This window comes from Hyperolius riggenbachi, chromosome 6 (assembly GCF_040937935.1).
Source record: "Hyperolius riggenbachi isolate aHypRig1 chromosome 6, aHypRig1.pri, whole genome shotgun sequence".
Classification (NCBI taxonomy): domain Eukaryota; kingdom Metazoa; phylum Chordata; class Amphibia; order Anura; family Hyperoliidae; genus Hyperolius; species Hyperolius riggenbachi.
In genome coordinates this window covers 50,713,756-50,737,055 of record NC_090651.1, presented here as the reverse complement: position 1 = coordinate 50,737,055, position 23,300 = coordinate 50,713,756, and the positions used below count along the sequence as shown (strand labels likewise).

The following is a 23,300-nucleotide window of genomic DNA, read 5'->3' as shown; positions in this document are numbered from 1 at the left end:
TACTGTGCATGCGTGGCTCAGCCGTGTGCATCCCCATCGCGCTCCCACAGGCAGGAGAGCTCTGCGCCTCTGCGGTAGTACTGTGCAGGCACAGAACGCTCCCAAGCACAGGAGCGTGGTTGGGGAGCGTGCGCGGCCAGGCCTCACATGCAGAGCCGCGCACGACTGGCCAGATTCCTGGGAGGATTTTCAGAAACAGAGAAGACAGCAAGGGACCCCACACACCTAATAGGGATGGAGGAAGCCCAAGGTGAGTATAAATACAGCTATAACGGACATCTCAGGTACCCTTTAAAGTGGTATGATACTCAGCATTTCTTCTTTGCTCTAAAAGATTCTTTACAGCAAAAAAAGGTACTACCAGAAAAGCAGAATGGCATTCAAATAGTTAAACACAGCACTTTCTTCTTCAGTGGGAAGCTTAGCCCGTTTTCCTAACTTGAGGAAGTGATTATAATAGTAGCTAATAAACACTGTTAGCAATGTCTCAGCTGAACACAAGCCAAAAGTGTATACAGGAGATGGAGAAATGGAGAAGACACATACTCACTGGACACATTGTAATATATAAATACAGCAGCTATGCAGTAAATTACAGTGGCAGCTTTTGGCAGACAATAATACTTGTTCAGAAAAGCAAATATAACGTTATGGGTAATAAAAAGTAGAAAACCATGTTTTTACAGAATGTTATATCAGAGCTTAAAGAGACTCTGAAGCGAGAATAAATCTCGCTTCAGAGCTCATAGTTAGCAGGGGCATGTGTGCCTCTAAACCCCCGAAATCCCCTCGGTGCAGCGGGGGATCTCTTCCTGGTTGGGGCAGGGCTAACCGCCGCAGCCCTGCCCCACGCGCGTCTGTCAGCGTGTATCTCCGCCTCTCCCCCGCCCCTCTCAGTCTTCCTTCACTGAGAGGGGCGGGGGAGAGGCGGCGATGCGCCGCTGATAGACGCGCTGTAAGGCAGGGCTGCAGCCGTTAGCCCTGCTTCTAGGAGCAGCAAAATCTACGACCAATTGGGTCGTTGATTTTGCGGGGGGGGGGGGGGGTGAAGGAACCCCCGTTTAGCCGCGGGATTGCGGCGTTTTAGCAGGGGCTAACTATGAGCTCTGAAGCGAGAATTATTCTCGCTTCAGTGTCTCTTTAATCCCTTTTTAAAGTACACCTTAAGTGAAAATAAAGTTATGACATAAGAAATTGCATGTGTAGACCTAACCATAAGTAGAGCTTTCCTGGAGTCCAGGGCCCATATGCAATTCACTTTTTCATCAAGTTTTCTCCTAGGGCATTATTTTTCATCTTCTGTTTAAAATAACTTTTCAGCATTTTACAGTTGAAAAACATATAAATTGTAGCTGATAAAGTAGTGTCAAAATTATTCTGAGTATTTTCTTGCTTGCTGGTAAATTAAAGGGATACTTAAGTTAAAAAAAAAAAAAATGAGTTTTACTCACCTGGGGCATCCCTCAGCCCCCCTGAAGCTGTATGGTGCTCTCGCAGCCCCACTCCGATCCTCCTGTCCCCGCCGGCGGCTACTTCCGGGTTCGGCGACAGCCGCCGACAGGCTGGGAACGCGAGTGAGGGTGATATAGCGGCTGGGAACGCGGAGAATCACTCGCATTCCGAACATTCCGATCAGTCGCCGAACCCGGAAGTAGCCGCCGGCGGGGACAGGAGAATCGGAGCGAGGCTGCGAGGGCACCATACAGCTTCAGGGGGCTGAGGGATGCCCCAGGTGAGTAAAAATCATTTTTTTTTCTACTTAAGTATCCCTTTAGAAGGTATTGTATTTTTAAGGTGTGAAAATATCACCTAGGAGAAAATTTAGGAGAAAAAATGAATTGCATATGGCCCCTGGAGTCTTATTTTGGGTTATAGGCCTCTTGCACACTGCACGCGATTCCGATTCAGATTCCGCTTTTTAATCAGTTTTTACATCCGATTCAGATTCCGATTTGCAGTGTGCAGGGAGCAAACTGCAAATCGGAATCTGAATCGGATGTAAAAACTGATTAAAAAGCGGAATCGGAATCGGAATCGCGTGCAGTGTGCAAGAGGCCTAAGAGTTGAAAATCTGAAGTCTCTACTATGTTTAGCTGGTTCCGGACCGTTCCGGGCCTGCATGTGGCTGAATATGACAGGACGTATATTTCAACACTCTTCGCTGCTCCCGCCGATTGCGCCGCTGTTTCCCCGCTGCATATCCCTCGCCCTGCCGTCTATATGATTTGGTGAGCGCTCTAGAAAACTTCTTTTCTAAGTGCTTTTGCGCAACGATTTTTCACTTCCTGAATCGGGAAACTCTTTGACCTGGAAATTAATAAATACAATTTATGTATTCATTCATTAAAGCGCTTGGGAAATCGCAATTCAAAGCGCGTTTTCAAGCGCTTTGTGATTTCCCTATACTTTCTATTGAACACAAACGCTCAGAAAATGGTGCAGGAGCCGCGTTTGCGATTCAGTAGAAAGCGGATCGCTCATGTCAGAACACTCACATAAGCGACCATTGCACTAGCGTTTAAGGAGATTTTTTTAAATCGCCGGTGCTTAAAAAAGAGCGAAATCGCTCTTGGGGCTCAATTCTTAAAAGCATGATAACTGCTATCACAGCAGTTATCACACGCTGTGCTGCTCGCGTTGCTTATCACGCATACATCGTAAGTTCCGGTGATAAGCGAGGTTATAGCGCGATCACGTGCTCTTTTCATGTGTAACGCGCACGTGATCGCGCGATAACCTTCGCTTATCACGTGAACTAACGAGCCCATAGTGTGAACAAGGCCTCAAAGAGATTTATTTGATATCAGTGAAGCATGCAGCCAAAAACAAGCCTTGCCGCCGAATGCCTACACAAGCTAGGAAAACATTTATGCTTGGAGTTGGGTTTTTAGAGCAGATTATACAACCAGCAAGCCATGCCAGCAGTGACAGCACCTATTACGCTGCCATCTGTGTTATTATTTACATTAACAGTAAAGGTTATTTAATTTTAGTCACAGTGGTATACTTGCTCATAGATACATTTCCCATCTCCGCCAGCTCATTACTATTCATCAGTCTCCAGACTGAAAAACCAGCACAGATAAACTGCGCCATTTATCAAGCCGGATATTCCAGCAGCTACGGCTCTCCTCACTTCGCGTAATAAATACATCTCCTTACTTCTTCCCCGGTGACAAATGGCTCCCAAAAAACGAATAAGATTTTAATAATTAAATTCGGGGAGCGCTCCGGCAGGGCTGTGCGCCCCAGACTTGTAGGGCGGCTGTGCTTCCTGGCCTTGTGTTCCCTGCTTGCTGCCTAAGGACTGAGTCGTAAACAATGCTGCTACTTAAAGGATGTGTTGTACTTTTTTCCTGTGTTTTATTTGTTTTGTTTAGTACTTAAAATTAAAAATGTACTAAATATTTTCCTAATTTAACCTCGCCAGTAGCAACTCATTAACCCTTTGATATCAGACTGTTTTTTAGGACAAATAGGGTTTACTTTTAGCACGTCTTTTGTTGAACTGAAACTAGGAGAAAATACCTTTTTTTGTTTATATAAGAAATACATTTTTCAATAACAATAATGCTTTTCTGACACATTCTGCAACTCCCACTCTGATCTTCTCTGCAACTGCTGCCCTGATCTTCTCTGCAACTGCTGCCCTGATCCACTCTGCAACTGCTGCCCTGATCCACTCTGCAGCTGCTGCCCTGATCCACTCTGCAACTGCTGCCCTGATCCACTCTGCAACTGCTGCCCTGATCCACTCTGCAACTGCTGCCCTGATCCACTCTGCAACTGCTGACCTGATCCACTCTGCAACTGCTGCCCTGATTCACTCTGCAGCTGCTGCCCTGATTCACTCTGCAACAGTTTACCCTGCTCCACTCTGCTACTGCTACCCTAACACTCTGCAACTCCCACTCTGATCCTCTCTGCAACTGCTGCCCTGATCTTCTCTGCAACTGCTGCCCTGATTCACTCTGCAGCTGCTGCCCTGATCCACTCTGCAACTGCTGCCCTGATCCACTCTGCAGCTGCTGCCCTGATTCACTCTGCAACTGCTGCCCTGATCCACTCTGCAACTGCTGCCCTGATCCACTCTGCAACTGCTGCCCTGATCCACTCTGCAACTGCTGCCCTGATCCACTCTGCAACTGCTGCCCTGATCCACTCTGCAACTGCTGCCCTGATCCGCTCTGCAACTGCTGCCCTGATCCACTCTGCAACTGCTGCCCTGATTACCTCTGCAGCTGCTGCCCTGATTCACTCTGCAACTGCTGCCCTGATCTTCTCTGCAACTGCTGCCCTGATTCACTCTGCAGCTGCTGCCCTGATTCACTCTGCAACAGTTTACCCTGCTCCACTCTGCTACTGCTACCCTAACACTCTGCAACTCTCATTCTGATCTTCTCTGCAACTGCTGCCCTGATCTTCTCTGCAACTGCTGCCCTGATCTTCTCTGAAACTGCTTCCCTGATTTTCTCTGCAACTGATGTCCTGATCCACTCTGCCACTGCTGCCCTGATCCACTCTGCAACACGTACATTTGTTTTAGCCACCCAGTCCTCGTGTTCCCTGCTAGCTGCCTAAGGACTAACTCGTAAACAATGCCACTACTTAAAGGATGTGTGGTACTTTTTTTCCTGTGTTTTATTTGTTTTGTTTAGCACTGAAAATTACAAATTTACTAAATATTTTCCTAACTTAACCACACCAGTACCCACTTATTAATCCTTTGATATCAGACTGGTTTTTAGGACAAAACACAGTTTTTGTTTATATAAGAAATTAATTTTTCAATAACATTAATGCTGCCCTGAAACATTCTGCAACTCCCACTCGGATCATCTCTGCAACTGCTACCTTGATTCACTCTGCAACTGCTGCCCTGATTCACTCTGCAACTGCTGCCCTGCTCCACTCTGCTGCTTTTACCCTAACATTCTGCAACTTCCACTCTGATCTTCTCTGCAACTGCTGCCCTGCTCTGCTCTGCAACTGCTGGCCTGATTCACTCTGCAACTGCTGCCCTGCTCCACTCTGTTACTGCTACCCTAGCATTCTGCAACTCCCACTCTAATCCTCTCTGCAACTGCTGCCCTGATCTTCTCTGCAACTGCTGCCCTGATCTTCTCTGCAACTGCTGCCCTGATCTTCTCTGCAATTGCTGCCCTGATCCACTCTGCAACTGCTGCCCTGATCTACTCTGCAACTGCTGCCCTGATCCACTCTGCCACTGCTGCCCTGATCCACTCTGCAACACGTACATTCGTTTTAGCCGCCTGGTCACTTTGGCACAAGGTGAGCCAAATATTGGCTCACCCTGCTGCCGCACAAATTCCTGGTGGCATTAATTACTATCCCCCCTCCGAGTCATAGCAACTTGGAACTAGGAGTTAGAAGCAATTTGGTGTCCAGCAATTGCTGGAACCCCAAATTACCCTTGCTCATCCATAAATATAATAACATTATGTCTATGGCGGCGCCCAGGTCAGAGGCAGCACAGGGAAGAGCGATTGCCAAAATGACCTTCTTGGCTCTGCAAATGCTTCTCAGATCAACTCTACAACTGCTGCCCAGATCCACTCTGCTACTACTGCCCTGATTCACTCATCAATTGCCCCCCTGATCCTCTCTGCAACTGCTGCCCTGATCCACTCTACAACTGCTGTCCTAACCCACTCTACAACTGCTGTCCTAACCCACTCTGCAACTGCTTACCTGAACCACTCTGCAACTGCTGCCCTGATCCACTCTACAACTGCTGCCCTGATCCACTCTACAACTGCTGCTCTGGTCCACTCTACAACTGCTGCCCTGATTTGCTCTGCTACTGCTTACCTGAATCACTCTGCAACTGCTGCCCTGATCCACTCTACAACTGCTGCCCTGATTTGCTCTGCTACTGCTTACCTGAATCACTCTGCAACTGCTGCCCTGATCCACTCTACAACTGCTGCCCTGATTTGCTCTTCAACTGCTGCCCAGATTCACACTAGCTGCTCTGATCCACTCTGCAACTGCTGTCTGATCTGCTCTGCTGCTTCCCTGATCCACCCTGCAACTGTTGCCCTGATCCTCTCTGCAATGGATGCCCTTATTCACTCTTCAACTGCTTATCTGATCTTCTCTGCAACTGCTGCCCTGATTCACTCTGCCACTGCTGCCCTGATTCACTCTGCCACTGCTACCCTGATTCAGTCTGCAGCTGACCCATTGATCCATTCTGCAACTGCTGCCTAAGCCACTGTGCTACTGCTGCCCTGATTCAGTATAACTGCAACTCTGATCCTGTCTGCAACTGCTGCCCTGATCCCCTCTGCAACTGCTGCCCTGATCCATTCTGCAACTGCTGCCCGATCCACTCTGTAAAATAGTCCAAAAATGGCATGTTTACGCTTCTTTAAACCACGAAGTTGACGCCAGTGAATCCACCATTTTTTAGCAGCAAGTGGTGCAAGCGGATGAGACACAGCAATGTGGCATCCGTTTGACCCGCAGCATGTAAACAACAGAAGGTGCTGCAGCTTCATCTCTAGCGCCAGAAACAGAATCGCTAATGCACTGTAACTGAGTTATTGAAGAGGAGGGACTATTAGACACGTTTCCAAAATGTCTTTTATTACTGCAGCAACACTTTAAATCTATAAACCTCTTACAGCACCGCGGCCGACCGGCTGTAGAAAGAAGTTTGCAGTAAATCGAGAAACCGATGATTGACATCGTATTAAGTCAGGAAGAGAAATAAGCCATTGTAACAGCGATGAGGAAGGAAGAGGCAGAAGAGGCTTCAAGACACAACTTTAAATAACCCTGTGAGGTAGCGACAAGCTGTCACCTATAATTGGGTAACGGATGAATCAGCACCGAGCAATTCAGAGCTGTGCAAAGACTGTAACTGAGCTCAAGTGTTAAATTGCTGCGGGTCACGGCATCAGCGCTTCTGCTAAATCGTCGTGGCTTTCAGAATGTGTTCTGCCATCTGTATAAGAAAAGCGTTCTGGCCTAATTAATACCACTATTATTTAAAGCAGATCTTCAGAATTTTTTTTAAGAAAAAGTTTGCCAAGGCTTCAACCACCCCCACACCTCATACCAGTAAAACTAAGAGCTCTGCGCCTCTTATCGAAACTTGCAGCTTTTTTAACATGATTTCCCATGTGTTGCGTCCCGATATTTAGGGTGATCAGCACAGAGCAGGATCATCCACCAGGCAACCTAGGGTGGTGCCTAGGGCCTAGTGGGTGTCAAGGGGCCCACTGGCCACATTCTTTGACCTCTCTTCATTTCAGCTTACCAAAAGGAAGTAAGTGGGCACCAAATTTACTACCTCACTTAGGGCCCTATTTCATCTTATTCCATCACTAGATCATCATTATGTACAAGGCTGGGTTTATACTTTTTGCACTCCTAGGCCCAGTATGTTGGGGCTCCTTCCTTGTGCAGTGATGCCTCTCCCATTCCATGTGCAGCCCCCTCTTCCATGTGTATCATCCATGTACAGTAGCCCCTCCCATTCCATGTGCAGCCCCCTCTTCTATGTGTATCATCCCTGTACAGCAGCCCCTCCCATTCCATGTGCAGCCCCCTCTTCCATGGGTATCATCCCTGTACAGCAGCCCCTCCCATTCCATGTGCAGCCCCCTCTTCCATGTGTATCATCCCTGTACAGCAGCCCCCTCCCATTCCATGTCCAGCCCCCTCTTCTATGTGTATCATCCCTGTACAGCAGCCCCCTCCCATTCCATGTCCAGCCCCCTCTTCTATGTGTATCATCCCTGTACAGCAGCCCCCTCCCATTCCATGTGCAGCCCCATCTTCCATGTGTATAATCCCTGTATAGCCGCCCCCTCCCATTCCATGTGCAGCCCCCTCTTCCTTGTGTATCATCCCTGTACAGCAGCCCCCTCCCATTCCATATGCAGCCCCCTCTTCCATGTGTATCATCCCTGTAAGTCACCCCCTACCATTCCATGTGCAGCCCCTCTTCTATGTGTATCATCCATGTACAACAGCTCCTCCTATTCCATGTGTAGCCCCCTCTTCCATGTGTATAATCCCTGTACAGCAGCCTCTCCCATTGCATGTGCAGCCCCCTCTTCCATGTGTATCATCCATGTACAGCAGCCCCCTCCCATTCCATGTACAGCCCCCACTTCCATGTGTATCATCCCTGTACAGCAGCCCCTCCCATTCCATGTACAGCCCCCACTTCCATGTGTATCATCCATGTACAGCAGCCCCTCCCATTCCATGTGCAGCCCCCTCTTCCATGTGTGTCATCCATATACAGCAGTTCCTCCTATTCCATGTGCAGCCCTCTCTACCACGTACAGCAGCCCCTTTCTTCCATGAACAGCTCCCTTGGGCACCAGTTTCCTTTTCCATGTGTTGCTCCCCATTTTAACCCTCCTCTTTCACATGTAGTAACCCCTCTCATGTCCAGGTGCCCCCTTGACCTGCAGCCGCCCAAGGCCCGGGCCCTTTTGACCTTTCCAGAAATCTGGCCCTGATTATGTACAGCGCAATTGCAGTTTTCGGGAGACCTGAGTTCAGGGCTCTATGCTGCAAAGGAAAATTGCATGAAGATTGCACAGTACCGCACCGTGCTTTGCAGTTTTGCATTGGAAAAGGCTCATTGTGATTGCAGTGATAATCATAATACGATGTGTGAGACGATTTTCAAATGTCAATGCTGACAGTGGAAAAGAGCTTTTCAACCATTGCTAAAAACTTTTTTAATTATGGTGGAGCCATGTGACTGCTACTGGGCTTTTCCTAGAGGTGGGGATCCTGCCTTACAGCTATGCCTTATGGGATGGGGCTGGACTCCTACTGGACTGCCAAAACTTTGCCTGGTGATCTGGTCAGAGTAGAAAAACTTGACAATCCTTTTCATCCACTGCCTTTAGTACTTTTAAGCAACCCATATACTAGTGACCAGATTTTTCTTGGCTCAACCTGGGATGGGAGGAGGGTGCTAGTGCGGTGCGCAAAGCACTACGAAAAATGGGTGTGTCAATACCCATGGAGGGGAAATGGGCGTGTCCATGATATGGTGTGGGTGGAGCAAACTGTAATGTAACTGAGTCAGTGGTCCAGAGTTTCCTTCCAAAACACAGATAGGCAAAGTGACCCTAAAGGTAATTAGGCAATGTTCCCCTGATGCTACGGTATTAGCATATAATTGAATAATCATGGCCCCTAAAATGCCAAATGCTGCAATAATAACCCCAAAGTAGCAAATGCAGTCTCTATGACCATCAAATAATAACTACAGCACCCGTTACCTCTGACACATGAATTGCAATAGCCGTTACTTCCGACAAATGAAACGCAACTACCGTTACCTCTGAACCATGAAATGCAGCAGAAAACGATTACTCTGACTCCGCAAATGGTAAATGAGGCGAACATTATCTCGTACGGCCACAGAGTCCCACAGCTGGGACCCCCGGTGGCCAAAAGTGGGACATAACCTGGGACACATTTCAGCCTGGGGCAGGGGACCCTGAACCTGGGACATGTCCCAGGTAAAACGGGACATATATTTGTAGATTTGCAGCACATTCAACCATTAGATAGATTCCTGTCAGATGCCTGTCAGGAATCTATCTGATGTGTGCCACAAACTAAGACAGTCCCCAGGGGCTGTTTTTTTTTTTTTTTTTTTTTTTTTTTTTTGTTACAGACTTTCTTTAAGAATAAAATAATTCAAATGCACAAAACTCCCTTTAGCAGTATCCGTGGACACTTTCAGCATAAGAATAGTTCTGCAGCACTGCGACAGTTTGTTATGGAAGAGTCACAGCTAGACTTGTCTTGTCTCTTTCCCACTCTCTGCCAAAATATTTAACAGCCGTGTGGGCTTAGGTGTTGTTTCATTGCAAAAGCCAAAAGCGCAAGAAGGGAAAAAAATACAAAAATAACAGAGTTGGCAAAAGCCTTGTGTGACGGTGCAAATAATTCTTCTTGCTCGTAGCCGCGACTTTTCATGATTCACCGAGACACAAGGACGCAGCTTAAAAGACGATTCTTAGAAAATAATGATAATGTACTTCCACACTTCTAAATTTAAGCTTAAACTGAGATTTAATTTCTGCATAGGCAATCACAGGAACCTTTTACTATTCTCCGACTTTTGTATGTTTAGTGTTTAACTCGGCATTGGAAATAATCGTCACACATTTAACATTAAAGAGAATCTGTACTGTAAAATTCTTACAATAAAAAGCATACCATTCTATTCATTATGTTCTCATGGGCCCCTCTGTGCTGTTTCTGCCACTCCCTGCTGCAATCCTGGCTTGTAATTGCCAGTTTTATGCAGTGTTTACAAACAAAAGACATAGCAAGTGATAGGCTGAGAGTAGCTCAGTATGTGTCATACAGAGTGTGCAGGGTGCCTGGAGAGGGTGTGCATAGCTTCTATCCAATCACAACCTGACTGCCTGAGCCCGACAGAGGAGAGAAGATTAGATCATGTAAAAGAGATAACACAGCCACTGTGCAACTAGGAAAGGCTGCAGTAAGACAGAGCACATTAGAACAGCTATAGGAACTTATAGGATAGAAGAAATAAGGCTCAAAATTTTGTTACACAGTCTCTTTAAGTCACATTCAAAAATCATTGCAATAGCTTTGGGAATAACTATATACAGTGCTGACGTATTGCCATAGCAGCCAGATTTCAGCTACAGATTTCAAGCACAGGTAAAGACAGGCATCTGGTGCTTTTGACAAGAGTTCTATTACAGAGGCGTAGCTATGCGGGACAAGGGGGGGTCATGTGTCCCCTGGCGCAGCAAGGTGCTGGGTGCTCAGCATGGCCACGCTCCCCCATAAGCAGAAGAGGCGGCTGCTTACTGGCTGCCCGAAGTGCCCCCCTCCCCTTCTCTCCCTCACTCTGTAGAGGAGTGTGGAAATGTTAACAACAGAAGTCTCACCGTCTCCTACATTCCAGCGATGATGTCATATCCCCTCTGCAGCACGCCCAGCCCATGGAGAGCATGCTAGAAGAGAGATGACATTATCGAGGGAATGCAGGAGCCAGCTCCTAATCCTAAAGAGCCCCAGCTGCCTAACCGACGATATTTGCAGCACCGCTATAGGCAAAAATTTTAATAGCTGAGATTTGCACCCAAATTACTGCTAATCACGGTTATTAACATTGCCTTTGGTGCAGGGTCGGACTGGGACACTAAGGGCACACCAGGAAAGTTTCAGCCTGGGGCTAAAAGAATTAGATAGCTATGTGCCTATAGATATCAGTACCAGGTAGAAAAATGTGCCCCTAGATATTAGGTAGCCATAGCGGACCCCCAATTGCTGGCTGGGCGCAGGGTGCTTGCCGGGTGCTGGTTAGGGCAGTGTGCAGGATGGGTGCAGGGACAGGGTGCAGGTTAGGGCAGTGTGCAGGATGAGTGCAGGGCCAAGGTGCAGGTTAGGGCAGTGTGCAGGATGGGTGCAGGGACAGGGTACTGGTTAGGGCAGTGTGCAGGATGGGTGCAGGGACAGGGTGCTGGTTAGGGCAGTGGGCAGGCTGGGACAGGGTGCTGGGGCAGGGTGCAGCTGGGACAGGGTGCTGGGGCAGGGTGCTGGGGCAGGGTCAGGGTTCTAGGGCAGGGTGCAGTACAGGGAGATGGGGCAGGGTGCTAGGGCAGGGTGCAGTACAGGGAGCTGGGGCAGAGTGCAGGGATAGGGTGCTAGGGCAGGGACAGGGTGCGGGGGCAGGGTGCAGTGCAGGGACAGGGTGCTTGGGCAGGGTGCAGCAGCTGGGTCAGGGTACTGGGGCAGGGTGCAGCAGCAGGGTCAGGGTGCTGGGGCAAGGTGCAGCAGCAGAGACAAGGTGCAGGGACAGGGTGCAGCAGCAGGGTCAGGGTGCTGGGGCAGAGTGCAGCAGCAGGGTCGGGGTGGTGGTGCAAGGTGCAGCAGCAGGGTCAGGGTGCTGGGGCAAGGTGCAGCAGCAGAGAGAGAGTGCTGGGGCAGGGTGCAGCAGCAGGGTCAGAGTGCTGGGGCAAGGTGCCGCAGCAGAGAGAGGGTGCTGGGGCAGGGTGCAGCAGCAGGGTCAGAGTGCTGGGGCAGGGTGCAGCAGCAGGGTCGGGGTGCTGGGGCATGGTACAGTGCAGGGGCATGGTGCAGTACAGACCTCAGATCTCGCAGCGACTGGTCCCCGCCGCCTGTCCCTGAATCCCTTCTTATAACGACAGACCTCAGATCGCGGTGACAGCAGAGTCACAGGCCGCAAACACTATCTGCGCTCAATGTACTCCAAATGCAGAAGTGATGTCAAAGGTGAATGACGTCACTTCCGCATTTGGAATATGTTCAGTGCAGATAGCGTACGAGTCCTGTCACTTTGCTTTCGCCACATTCTGAGGTCTGTCATTATAAGAAGGGATTCGGGCCAGGCTGCATGGAAGGGAGGGGGCCCCAGGTGAGTGGGGGGGGGGGGGAGACTGTCCCCCTCCCCACTGCTCCTCCTTCCTGCGCTGTGTCTGTGACCCCTACTACAGTGCTTGGGACACCCAGGGGCCCAGTAAGGGACCTACCGGGCAAAATCCCGAGCTCGCGCTGGCTCAGTAAGAGCCTGCTTTGGTGGTACCCTTTTTTATTTTGCACTTTTACACCCATACAGACAAAAAAACAATGGTTAAAGCCAATCATAATGGCTTTTGTGACATGTTGCCAAATAAGACGATGGCTACTCTTATGTTACATATACTTAAAGGAATAACCCATTTAAGTATATGGTATATAAGGATAACTTTTTGCATGCTAAAGCATAATATACCATAATATTCCTTGAAATTTGCTGGGCCACAATCGATATAAAATTTGTTCTACCTTCAGACATCAGCCAACATTTCAATTTTGATGCCCCAAAAGTACAATTTTGTATCATTTCTGTAGCCAATGTACTTGAAGTGAATAGCAACCAACCAGACTAGATTTTGTAGGCGTTGTATGGAGCAGGAAGCCTCCAGATTATCCTCCATGTTCTCCCTTCTCCATCGGGCAGTACATGCAACGTGGCCAAAACAGGCATATATGTCTGCTAGGGCACACTGTTACAGAAATAGAGGTAGCCATGCTTGCTACACAGCCATAGCAGTTAAGACACCTGTTTGTTTAATGACCTGAGGAAGCGGGAACGCACCCATGAAATGCATTGTCAATTTTATGTGCTCAAATAAAAGACCTTTTTTCAATAAACTGGGTCAAATTCTTCTAGAGAGTTAAGATTCCCTCTCTGTTTATAAGATCAACAGCTTATTAGCCTATCTTTTATGCATTGGGCACTTCCACCTCTGTTTTAATTGTCTTGTCATACCTCTTTAGAGGAGATCGTTTTTTTTTAGTTTGTCCTAAAGCTGCACCAGTGAAATTTAGATGACCTTATAGGCGCATCGGGTGCACCGTTTTCGTTGAATCGCGATGGGACGTGTGACGTGCACCGCGCTGTGCGTGTGCAAAGTTTTGCGCACATGACTTTGCGCGCAAGCGCTAGTTAGCGCGACCAAACTGACTTTAGCCGTGAAGAGGGGCTTTTCACCAGTGTGCTAACAGTTAGCACTGCTTTGTAAGTCAAGCCGTCTGAGTACAACCACCCACCACTACCACCAGTTCCTGCCACAGACCTGGAAAATCAAGCGGGACAGTTAATTTCTCACCTTCTCTGATGGTGGTTGCAAGGATTTGCAACCCAAGTTTGCGAGTATATACTTCCTTAGCATTTTGCTTTTCTAAATCTTACACGATTCTGCACCATTGGGCTCCTGGTCTCCTTTTGTCTTTTAGATGAGCCTGGAGATGTTACAATCACAGGAACTATAGACATAAGCTATATGTTACACAAATGTTCATTTCAAGTGACAAAGAGTACAACTGTTAGAGTCCCTATCCAGCTTCATTTTTTGTAGACCTAACATTTTAAGGCAGTTGGCTATCAAAAACACCGCAAACCAATCTATAGAAAATGATGGGAAATCTGAAAGCTAAACACTGAAGATTTCTTGCTAGACACTTTCTGTAGACAAAGATCTGGTGAAATAATAAAGACTGTAACAACAAAGCAATGTCCATACTGAAGTCAGTGAAGTTAGTTCTGGGCTTCTCTATTGATCGCTCAAGGTACCAATCAAATTAACTTGCCAGTAGGGAAGCTTGGTACAGTCAAACTCAACCTTTATAGAAAAAGTGGGGATCTGAATAGTATTTCATCAGCTATCAGTTAGCCTTTGTTATCTTTTTTCCTAATATGCTCACTTTAAATTGTCCAGGGTTGCAACAGATTTCTGTAGTTTGGGGATCATCTTGTAAGTTCGGGACATTTAAATCTCTGATCCTAAGTGGTCATTCCAATTATGAACCAAAATATCTATAGCCTATATCATCACTATACAGGTCATTGTGTAACCAATTGCCAATGAATAATATCTTTCAGCTTCAGTCTGGGGCATCTATACCTTTTGGGGAAATGTCCTGGAAACAATGGCAACAGTACACAAAGCAGGAAGTAAAAACATACACGCTGCCTGTTTCGCCAGGTTTACTGCAATGACACATTCATTCCATTGAAGGAAGGAATCCTACACATTAACAGGGATTCTGGCTCTGTATACACAGAACTGCATTAATCACTATCACTCCCATCTCACTAGCAGCTGAGAGCAAAGGAAGTTAGCTTTTACAGTGGAACATGCAGAGCTGTTAAGCAGTGAAGGAAGAAACGTCAGTGCAATCAGTCACATGTAATGCCTGTGTAATACATCTTGCTAAAATACTTTAAGCTTTATTTTACATCAGTGATAGAAACTTATGAAACATTTCCTTTTTCTTTGTGAAACGCAGACTCCATCTCAGCAGAGCAACATCCTGGATAATGGGCAGGAAGACCTATCCCTCAGCCAATGGAATCCCTACCCTCTGGGCCGACGGGATGTCCCTCCCGAAACTGTCGCTAAGAAGGTATATAATGGACACTATACTATGCAGCATCTCCAACTATAAATAGTATAAATGTATGGAAAGTGTTCTTCAACAGTTCCTGGTTTACGATGACAAGCTCTGCGATATGTCAAGGCGAATAAACATTGTGCATTGACTTTAAAGCCAACCTGTCATAAGCAATCACAGTACATATCTACAGTCTAATGAAAGGCAGGAGCCTTATATGGTGCATGAGGGAGAGGAGAGCTCCGCTCCAGCTCAGAGCAATGCTGAGATTTTTATCCTGCAGATTCCAAGGGCTTTGAGGAATGATGAAATTAAATTGGTATGGGACAATGATGCATTGGGATCTTGAAAGTAAATGGGAACCTAAATAAAAAAAAAATCAGCCAGATACTTGCCTAAGGAGAGGAAAGGCTCTGGGTCCTATAGAGCCTTCCCGCTCCTCTCACGGTTCCAGCGTTCCAACGCTGACTCCCCCGTTAGCGGTAGTCGACCAATTGGTCAAATACTGCTCTCTCTGCCCCTGAAGTAGGCTTCGGAAGTCTGGGAGCTCGAGTGGTGAGCCGCTCCATACTGCGGACACGCCAGTACCCTCAGTCACGCACTCACACATGCGCAGTATGGAGCCGCCCATCTTCGGGAGCACTCGGGCTCCAGAAGACTTACGAAGTATCCTTCAGCTGGGGATTCTGGCTAGGTGCACACTTAGCAGAAACACTAGCGTTGCAGAAAACGCTGCGTTTTTGCTGCTAATGGATATCTATGGGCCTCAGGAAAAAACGCATATAAAAAAGGCATATGATTCAGCAAATAGAAATCCGCACTGCTTCTGTAGATAAATCTTGTTTTATCAATTACAAAAACATATACATTAAAAAGAACCGTGGGGCAAGACAGTCTACTGTTTCGGGCTCCTGCCCATCTTCATGTTGAACCGGGCAACATGAAGATGGGCAGGAGCCCGAAACAGTGGACTGTCTTGCTTCACGGTTCTTTTTAATGTATATGTTTTTGTAATCAATAAAACAAGATTTATCTACAGAAGCGGTGCGGATTTCTATTTGCTGAATCATATTGAAGTCCTTGTGGTATCCTGGGAAGGTTTCCTGCACGCTTCACCACCTTGTTATAGCTACAGGTGGACGGCCAGAGAGTGCGACTCGTCCAAGCTCAAAAGTATAAAAAAGGCATATGCATTTTTTATGCGTGTTTTCAAAAACGCTGGTTTTGTTGCATAATATGCAAGAACGCATCAAAAACGCGCATAATGAAAGTCAATGGAAACGCAATGGTATCTGTTTTGCATGCGTTTTCCATGCGTTTTTGTAAAAAAAAATTGTTTTGTTATGTATTTCTGTTTACAGTTGTCTTCTTACTTGTTTGCATAAAACACAATTGTAAAACCGCAAACGCATTTAAACGCACGCAAAATGCTTGGAAAATGCATCTGCCGTAAAAAAAAACGCGAACACAAACGCACCAAAAACGCAGTAAAAATGCAGCAAAAACGCACAACCCCCCCCCCCCCCCGCATATTACATAAAACGCAGCTTTTCATGTTATGTTATGTGTGCACCTACCTTCAAACAGGGAGCCAGCACTTAAACAAGGACACCGTGAGGAGAACGGAAAGGTTCAATTGGACCCAGAGCCTTCCCTCTCCTTAGGTAAGTATCTGGTTTGTTTGTTTTTTTATTTCCCATTAGCTTGAGGGTAGGAACACACTAGGCAGATTCGCATATGCGTTTTCCACTATGTGCTATGGGGAAAACTCATGCGATTCCTCCTAGTGTTTTCCTACTCTGAAAGTCACCAGTTACTGTGTGTTAATTAATAATGTACAGATTTTCACTAACTGAAGCTATTTCGGATCATGTCATTCTGTTACAATAAAACGGAAGCAAAATTCTGTCAGTTATTCTAAGGACCCTTCCTGTGAAAGAGTAAGCAGTTGAAATCAGACAGAACCGACAGGTTTTGGACTAGTCCATCTCGTCATGGGGGATTCTCAGGGTTTTTCTTACTTTCAAAGCATTTCCTGAATGGCGGTTGCTAAGTCTAACTGACAAAATAGTGTGCATGTGAGTAGGGAGGTTGGCTGGTATATTACTATCTTGGTAATTAAAATGCTATTTAGGTAATGCTTTTGAAAACAAAGAAACCCTGAGAATCCCTCATAAGGAGATGGTCAAGTCCAAAACCAGTCGGTTCTGCCAGATTTTAACTGCTTATGTTTTTTGCTGGAGTGGTCCTTTAATTGCTGCTTAGCGCCAAAGGAGTTCCCTCTCCATGAATGGGTTAACTCTGGCAGGGGCATATCTGAGTAATATAGCTCCTTGGGAAACACTATGCCATGGCTTCCTCCTTATCGCCTTGCTCCTTTCTTCCTGGTGGTGAAACGCACGCACCGCGGCAACAGCAGAGCAACTCCTCCCTCCTTGCAGGCATGGATGTACTGACGTGACGTCACATGCCTGCTACGACGGGGAGAGCGCGGCTGCGGCCATCCGCAGTGCATGCGTTTCACCACCAGAAAGAAAGGCAGAAGGTGAGGCTTAGGAAACCAAGGCAACCGGGCCGGCGTGGAATAAAGTACATGCTTCCCTGGCACTACAACCCACGATACCCAGCATCCCGCGGCACCACATATGTACTGTTTAAAGTTGGCGCAGAGGATTGGGGGGCCCTTATGGATTTGGGGGCCTGGGGCCAATTGCCCTCTTTGCCTTAATGGGACCAAAGAGCCAGTTGCATGGCACTCACCAAAGCATAGGGAGGAGGTCAGCGATATTTCAAAGTAGAATGCAAGTAAAAAATAAAAAAAAGGTATTTAGAAATGAATATCAGTGACTGATATAACTTGGATGATGCTTTTATGTAATAAATCGTAGTGTTAATCTTAAAGCCCAACTCCAGGAATAAAACCTATTTTTGCTTTGGATAGCAAGAAAACAAGGGTTAGGACTTCTTGAATTTTTACAGCTTTCTGTGTCCTGAAAAATGTCCCTCACTAATAGTCCCAGGGACTTTTTTGGTTTTAATAGGAGGTCTGGTGGCCCCAGTGACAGTGAATGATTATCCACAAGACAACATGGGCAGGTGCCTGGGGCCTAGTGGGTGTCAGGGGACCCAACTGCCACTTTCTCTGACCTCTCTCCATGTCATATTACCAAAAGGACCATAAGAGGGAGCCAAAGCTCTGAGCATGGAAAAGGAAAAGAGAGACAGCAATAAAAGCTTAAAGCGCACCTAAACTCAGGTCTTCTTCTCTGCTCTAAAAGATAAGCAACAGCATAATAACCTTTAGATATAAACATTTATTTGTTACAGCCCACAGAACTCATACTAAGATGCTGCAGTGTAGTTACTTCCTCGTTTGCTGGGAGCACAGAAAGGGTTAACATCCTCCTATGTTTACACATAGCCTGTCTGAAGGCACAAACCTCGCACAGATCAGACAGAGATGACAGCTCAAATTACAGTGGCTCATTACTTCCAGATAAGGAAGAATTAGCCTGTTATCTCTAAATACACAAATATTGGGTTTCTCTTTGTTTTCCTTTTCTCCTGTGGAAGAGTTTAGGCCCTCTTTAACCTCCTTGGTGGTAACCCCGAGCTACACTAAACGCAGTGGGCATTTCAACTCACCTCCCGGGTAATCCCGACGCCGGCTGCCATTCTTCTTCCGCTCCTCCGAGGCTCTGCTCCCCCTGATGAGGTCGCCGTCTGTTGTCAGGACGACAGCCGGCAAACTCACTTTAGGGCTAAAAGGAGGACGGAGGGAAAACTGCAGTGCTGGAGCCCAGAGACGTGAGTAAGTGCAGGGGCTGCTGCAGACTCTCTGCTGGTATGATTTCTTCATGATTTTAAGGTCTAAAAGCCCATGAAAAAATTCTACCGCTTTTAGACCCTAAATCAGAAAGAATCATACCACCACGGAGGTTAACTCTTTGACTCTCTCCCAAAAAGTTTGCATTTGTTGCCATCTCTGTCGCTTTTGGAGATGTTTATCAGAACAGGAAGTGACAGGTCTCAGAGAAGCAGACACACAGCAGTACAAACCTAGAGAAGATTCTAACCCCCTTTCCACGCCATCCACCACTAAACCTATTATTCCTGGTCTTGCCTTTGATTGCATGATGTACTGTAATAGTTGCTTCTTTTCAGCCTCCTGATGCTTTGCCTAACGGGTTACATCACCCACAGGCCGGTAGCCATATCCAGACCCTGATGGGATCGCAGAGCCTTCAGCACAGATCCAGGGAGCAGCCGCACTATGATGGCGGCATGAATAAAGTGACAATCCAGCAGTACCAGTCGCCACTGCCCATCCAGATCCCAGCCGCACAAAGGGGACCCCAGTCTGGACGCTGCTTAATCCAAACGAAAGGGCAGAGGAGCATGGACGGGTACCCAGAGCAGGTAGGACGCAAGATGTTTATAAGGTAGTTCAGTAAGGCAGAGTGTGCGTTTGTGTGTGTGCAAACGAGTGTGTGTGCGTGCGCACATGTGAACGTAGTGTGTGCATGCGTGCATCTGTGCGTGTGCGCGCATAAGAAAAGAAGCTAGACCAGAGGTTCCAGAATAGAGTAAAAACAGTTAGAAATGGTTAAAAAGGGCGGCAGTGGTGGGCTTACCTCCCCATCAAGTAAAACACTGTGTTGATTAAAGTTCAACAAAGATACCGTTTATTTAATTACTCCACAATGCAACGTGTTTCGCAGGTTTTTTCCCGCTTCATCAGGCAAAGGAGTAAGTGCTAGTACAAGTTTGGGTCCAAGTCAAATGCCTCTATGTGTGCGCCTGGGCCTGGGGACCCACTAGAGCACTTTCAACCGCGATTTGGAATCATCAACGATTGCTGAAGATTCTAAAAATCGCTATGCCAATGAAAGTGGATGGAGGTGAGCGCACTGGAGCGATTGGAATTTCCCCAAATCGCAATCGCTCTGCCTGCAGCATTTTGCTAGCAATTGTGATTCAATATTAAGCTCAGAATTGCTGAAAAATCACTTTGCAAATACTGTGCAAAAGCAACTTTGCAGGCATTTTACTCGTCCTGAACCACCCAAAAAAAAATAAAAAATTAAAATCGCAAATGGCAATCACTAATTGCAATTGCTTTTTCAATCACTAGCACAAAAAAAAATTGCTACAAAAAATACTAGGAATCGCTGCTGTAAACACTATCAAAAACTCGCTTTGCATTGCTTGCATGTTAGTGCTTCTAAGCCGATCAAACACAACCCTGTTAAGCTAAGTACCCACACGTGAGAATTGTTGCCCATCGAGGATCGGAAAATTGTTTACACGGTCGACAATTTGGGGAGCGATGCTGTACAGACACATCCCTAGCCTTGAGGCTAGTGATGTGTTCTTTTGCCATGGAGGGTGGCAGAGGGACAGTGATCAGCAGACAACGGAGCAGCTTCAATCAGTTGGCGGAGTTTGAAAAATACATTGTGATGCCCGAGCAAAGTAGGGGTCACACACGAGCAGGTTTGCAGGAATCAACACATTTAATGTCAACAACAACGGCCATTTGACCGTCACTCAGACGTTCGTATCGGCTGAAACGGACGATAATCACATGTGTGTATGTACCTTCAGATTACTTTCAGGGTGGCGATTCAAGAACTTGCACATGCTTATTTATAACTAGTTCTCAATAAATACTGACCTTTATGGAAACATTAGAGCTGCCCATAGCAGGATCCATATGCTCCCTTTGCAGTGTGCGCTACAGAGTGGAAGCTGGCATGGCTGGTTGCCATGGGAGACAGAAGTAATCTGTGTAGCTCAGTATCTCCGCACTGAGCGCAGCAATCACTGTGTGAGAGGCCTCCACTGTAATCACACGTTTTATCAGATCCATAAATCAGGCCGGTCCCGGACATGCTTATGTTACAGGAGATTGAGCTGAGCTGCCATGTGTGCTTTATTGCCCGCTCATAACATTACAGAAAATGCAATAAAATTGACAGCTTTATGTGGATATATTCCTTCATATCTTTTTTTATGTCACTGCAAAGATCGATCAGGGCCTGAAACCCACAAGGGATAAAAGTCTGTTCTGTCTGCAGATTCCTCCTTTTTCAGATAAAAGCTGCCAGATCTTAGATCACATCTTCAGCTTATAGTCAGGTAGATGGAACTCAGAGGAGTGACGGAAGGTTTGTTCATACATGCAATAAAGCTACTTATGAGCCTTTTTCCATTTGATTCTGATCACAAATCGCAAGGTACATTAAACTAATGGAAACTGCAGCAGCAATTTCCATTAGTGCGATCCGATTGCGATGCGATTTTGGTAAAAACGCGATCGTTGTCCTGCCGCGTTTTGGATGCGATTGAGCTTTACTATACTGAGTATAGTAGCTCAATTGCAATCACATGGTGGAAATTGAAACGCGATTGCGATCGCGATTGCAATCTTGATCGCAATTGCGATCGCATATCATAGTGGAAAAGAGCCCTAAAGCGAATATCTACCCTGCAACGAGGGAAACGTAGGATCCTTTTGAGGCTGGTGCGCAATGCCCCCTCCTTGTCATGGCCACGCAGCTCCTCTTCCACAATGATGGGCACTCATTATAAGCTTGAGCCCGCCCACACATGAGCTGCGGTCTCCGTGCTACTGCGCATGCACGGCATTGCACAACCATGAATGTGGAAGAGGAGCGCTCAGTGACGGGGGACAGCAGACCACCGAGGGAAGCCTCAATAGGATCCTGATGCTTCCCTCTGTTTAGGTTAGTATGTGATGTTGTATACCCGAGTTTCGGCTTGGGTACACTTTAAGGTGGCCATACATCAGGCGACTTGGCGGCCGATCAACCATCCGATTTGATTATTATAATCGAATCGGATGAAAATCGGTGCCTCCAAGTGCATGACCGACCGACGATGCAACCAATTTCAGGACATGCTGCAAGATGTCGGGCCGCCGTGGTTGTTTGGGTGAGCAACGGTAATGGCAAGCGATATCAGGACATGCAACGAACGCAATGAAAGCTGTCTCCTGGTATGGCCTTCATCCATACACGTGCCCTACTTGGTTGCCTGAGTAACGCCAGCGTGTGTCTAACAGGGGGGTTAACGGGGGGCGGAGGGAGCGGCAGGCACAGACAGGTAATGTATAGTGCACTGGGCAACGTGGGGGCACATTGACCATTGGGGGGGACAGCGTCGGCCCGGCGAGGTGGCAGATGTGGCATCACAAGGCCAGTTCTGGATCGATTTCAGCATGAAATTGATCGGGAATGAGCCTGTGGTGTATGGGCAAGCGACAGATCTCTCTCTGTTTAGATTTGATCTGAGAGAGATCTGTCTCTTGGTTGATCGGCCCATACACCTTTACACATTTCCAGTTTCTGTCACCTGCAGGGATCGGTACTCAATCCCTCAGGGCTCTTTCATACTGCAAAGTGTTATCGATTCTGCAGTAGAATTTTTCTATGTTATTCGGCAATTGTGCTTTGCAATTTCTATCTGGTTGCACAGGAAACAGGGAAAATGCAACAATCACAACGTTTCCGATTTTTTAAAACCGCACCGTAATCACAGTACATTGGTTCAAAGTAGTGCCCGCAATTTATAATTCAAACTCTGTGTTCTTGCGTTTTGCAAATTACATGCAATCAGAATTGCATACAAAATGCATTCAATGTAAAAGAGACCTTAAAGGAAACATGAGCCATTTTAATTGCAAGTATTTATACTTACCTGGGGCTTCCCCCAGCCCTATGTACACCGTGGGCTCCCTCCCTGTCCGCTCCATTCCTCCGCTGGCTGGCACGGTTAAATCCCCAGTCGTGCTTCACTGCTCATGTGCAGTATGCTCCGGCAACAGGAGCACGATATGGGCGCATGCGTACATGGGGCTGGAGGAAGCCCCAGGTAAGTTAAAGAGAAACTCCGACCAAGAATTGAACTTTATCCCAATCAGTAGCTGATACCCACTTTTACATGAGAAATCTATTCCTTTTCACAAACAGACCATCAGAGGGCGCTGTATGACTGATATTGTGGTGAAAACCCTCCCACAAGAAGCTCTGAGTACCGAGGTACTTCTGGCAGTTTCCTGTCTGTGAACCCTGTTACATTGTGGGAAATAGCTGTTTACAGCTGTTTCCAACTGCCAAAACAGCAAGCAGCAGCTACATCACTTGCCAGCAGTAAAAATGTCACCATGTAATAAATTTCAGAATATAAATCAGGGATTTAAAATATTTTATAATGGGCAAACACTGACTAAATCATTTATACATAATTATTGTAGAAATGAAGCACTTTTTATTACATTATTTTCACTGGAGTTCCTCTTTAAAATGCTTGCAATTAAAATGGCTAAT

General features: G+C 46.8%; 1 protein-coding gene across 17 annotated transcripts in view; it reads left to right on the top strand.

The window, feature by feature from the left end:
• Positions 1 to 23,300, top strand: part of LRRC7 (leucine rich repeat containing 7) — a 503,433-nt gene that overhangs the window by 428,959 nt on the left and 51,174 nt on the right. For 15 of the 17 annotated variants that reach the window (XR_011021947.1, XR_011021946.1, XM_068239239.1 and 12 more), the window contains 2 exons: positions 14,845 to 14,961; positions 19,114 to 19,368. Coding sequence is in view for 15 of the 17 variants with exons in the window: in XM_068239239.1 (XP_068095340.1) it covers positions 14,845 to 14,961; positions 19,114 to 19,368 (372 nt within the window). In the remaining 2 variants the exon portion in view is untranslated. The remainder of the gene's footprint in view (positions 1 to 14,844; positions 14,962 to 19,113; positions 19,369 to 23,300) is intronic. The other 2 variants (XM_068239250.1, XM_068239241.1) reach the window with 1 other exon arrangement.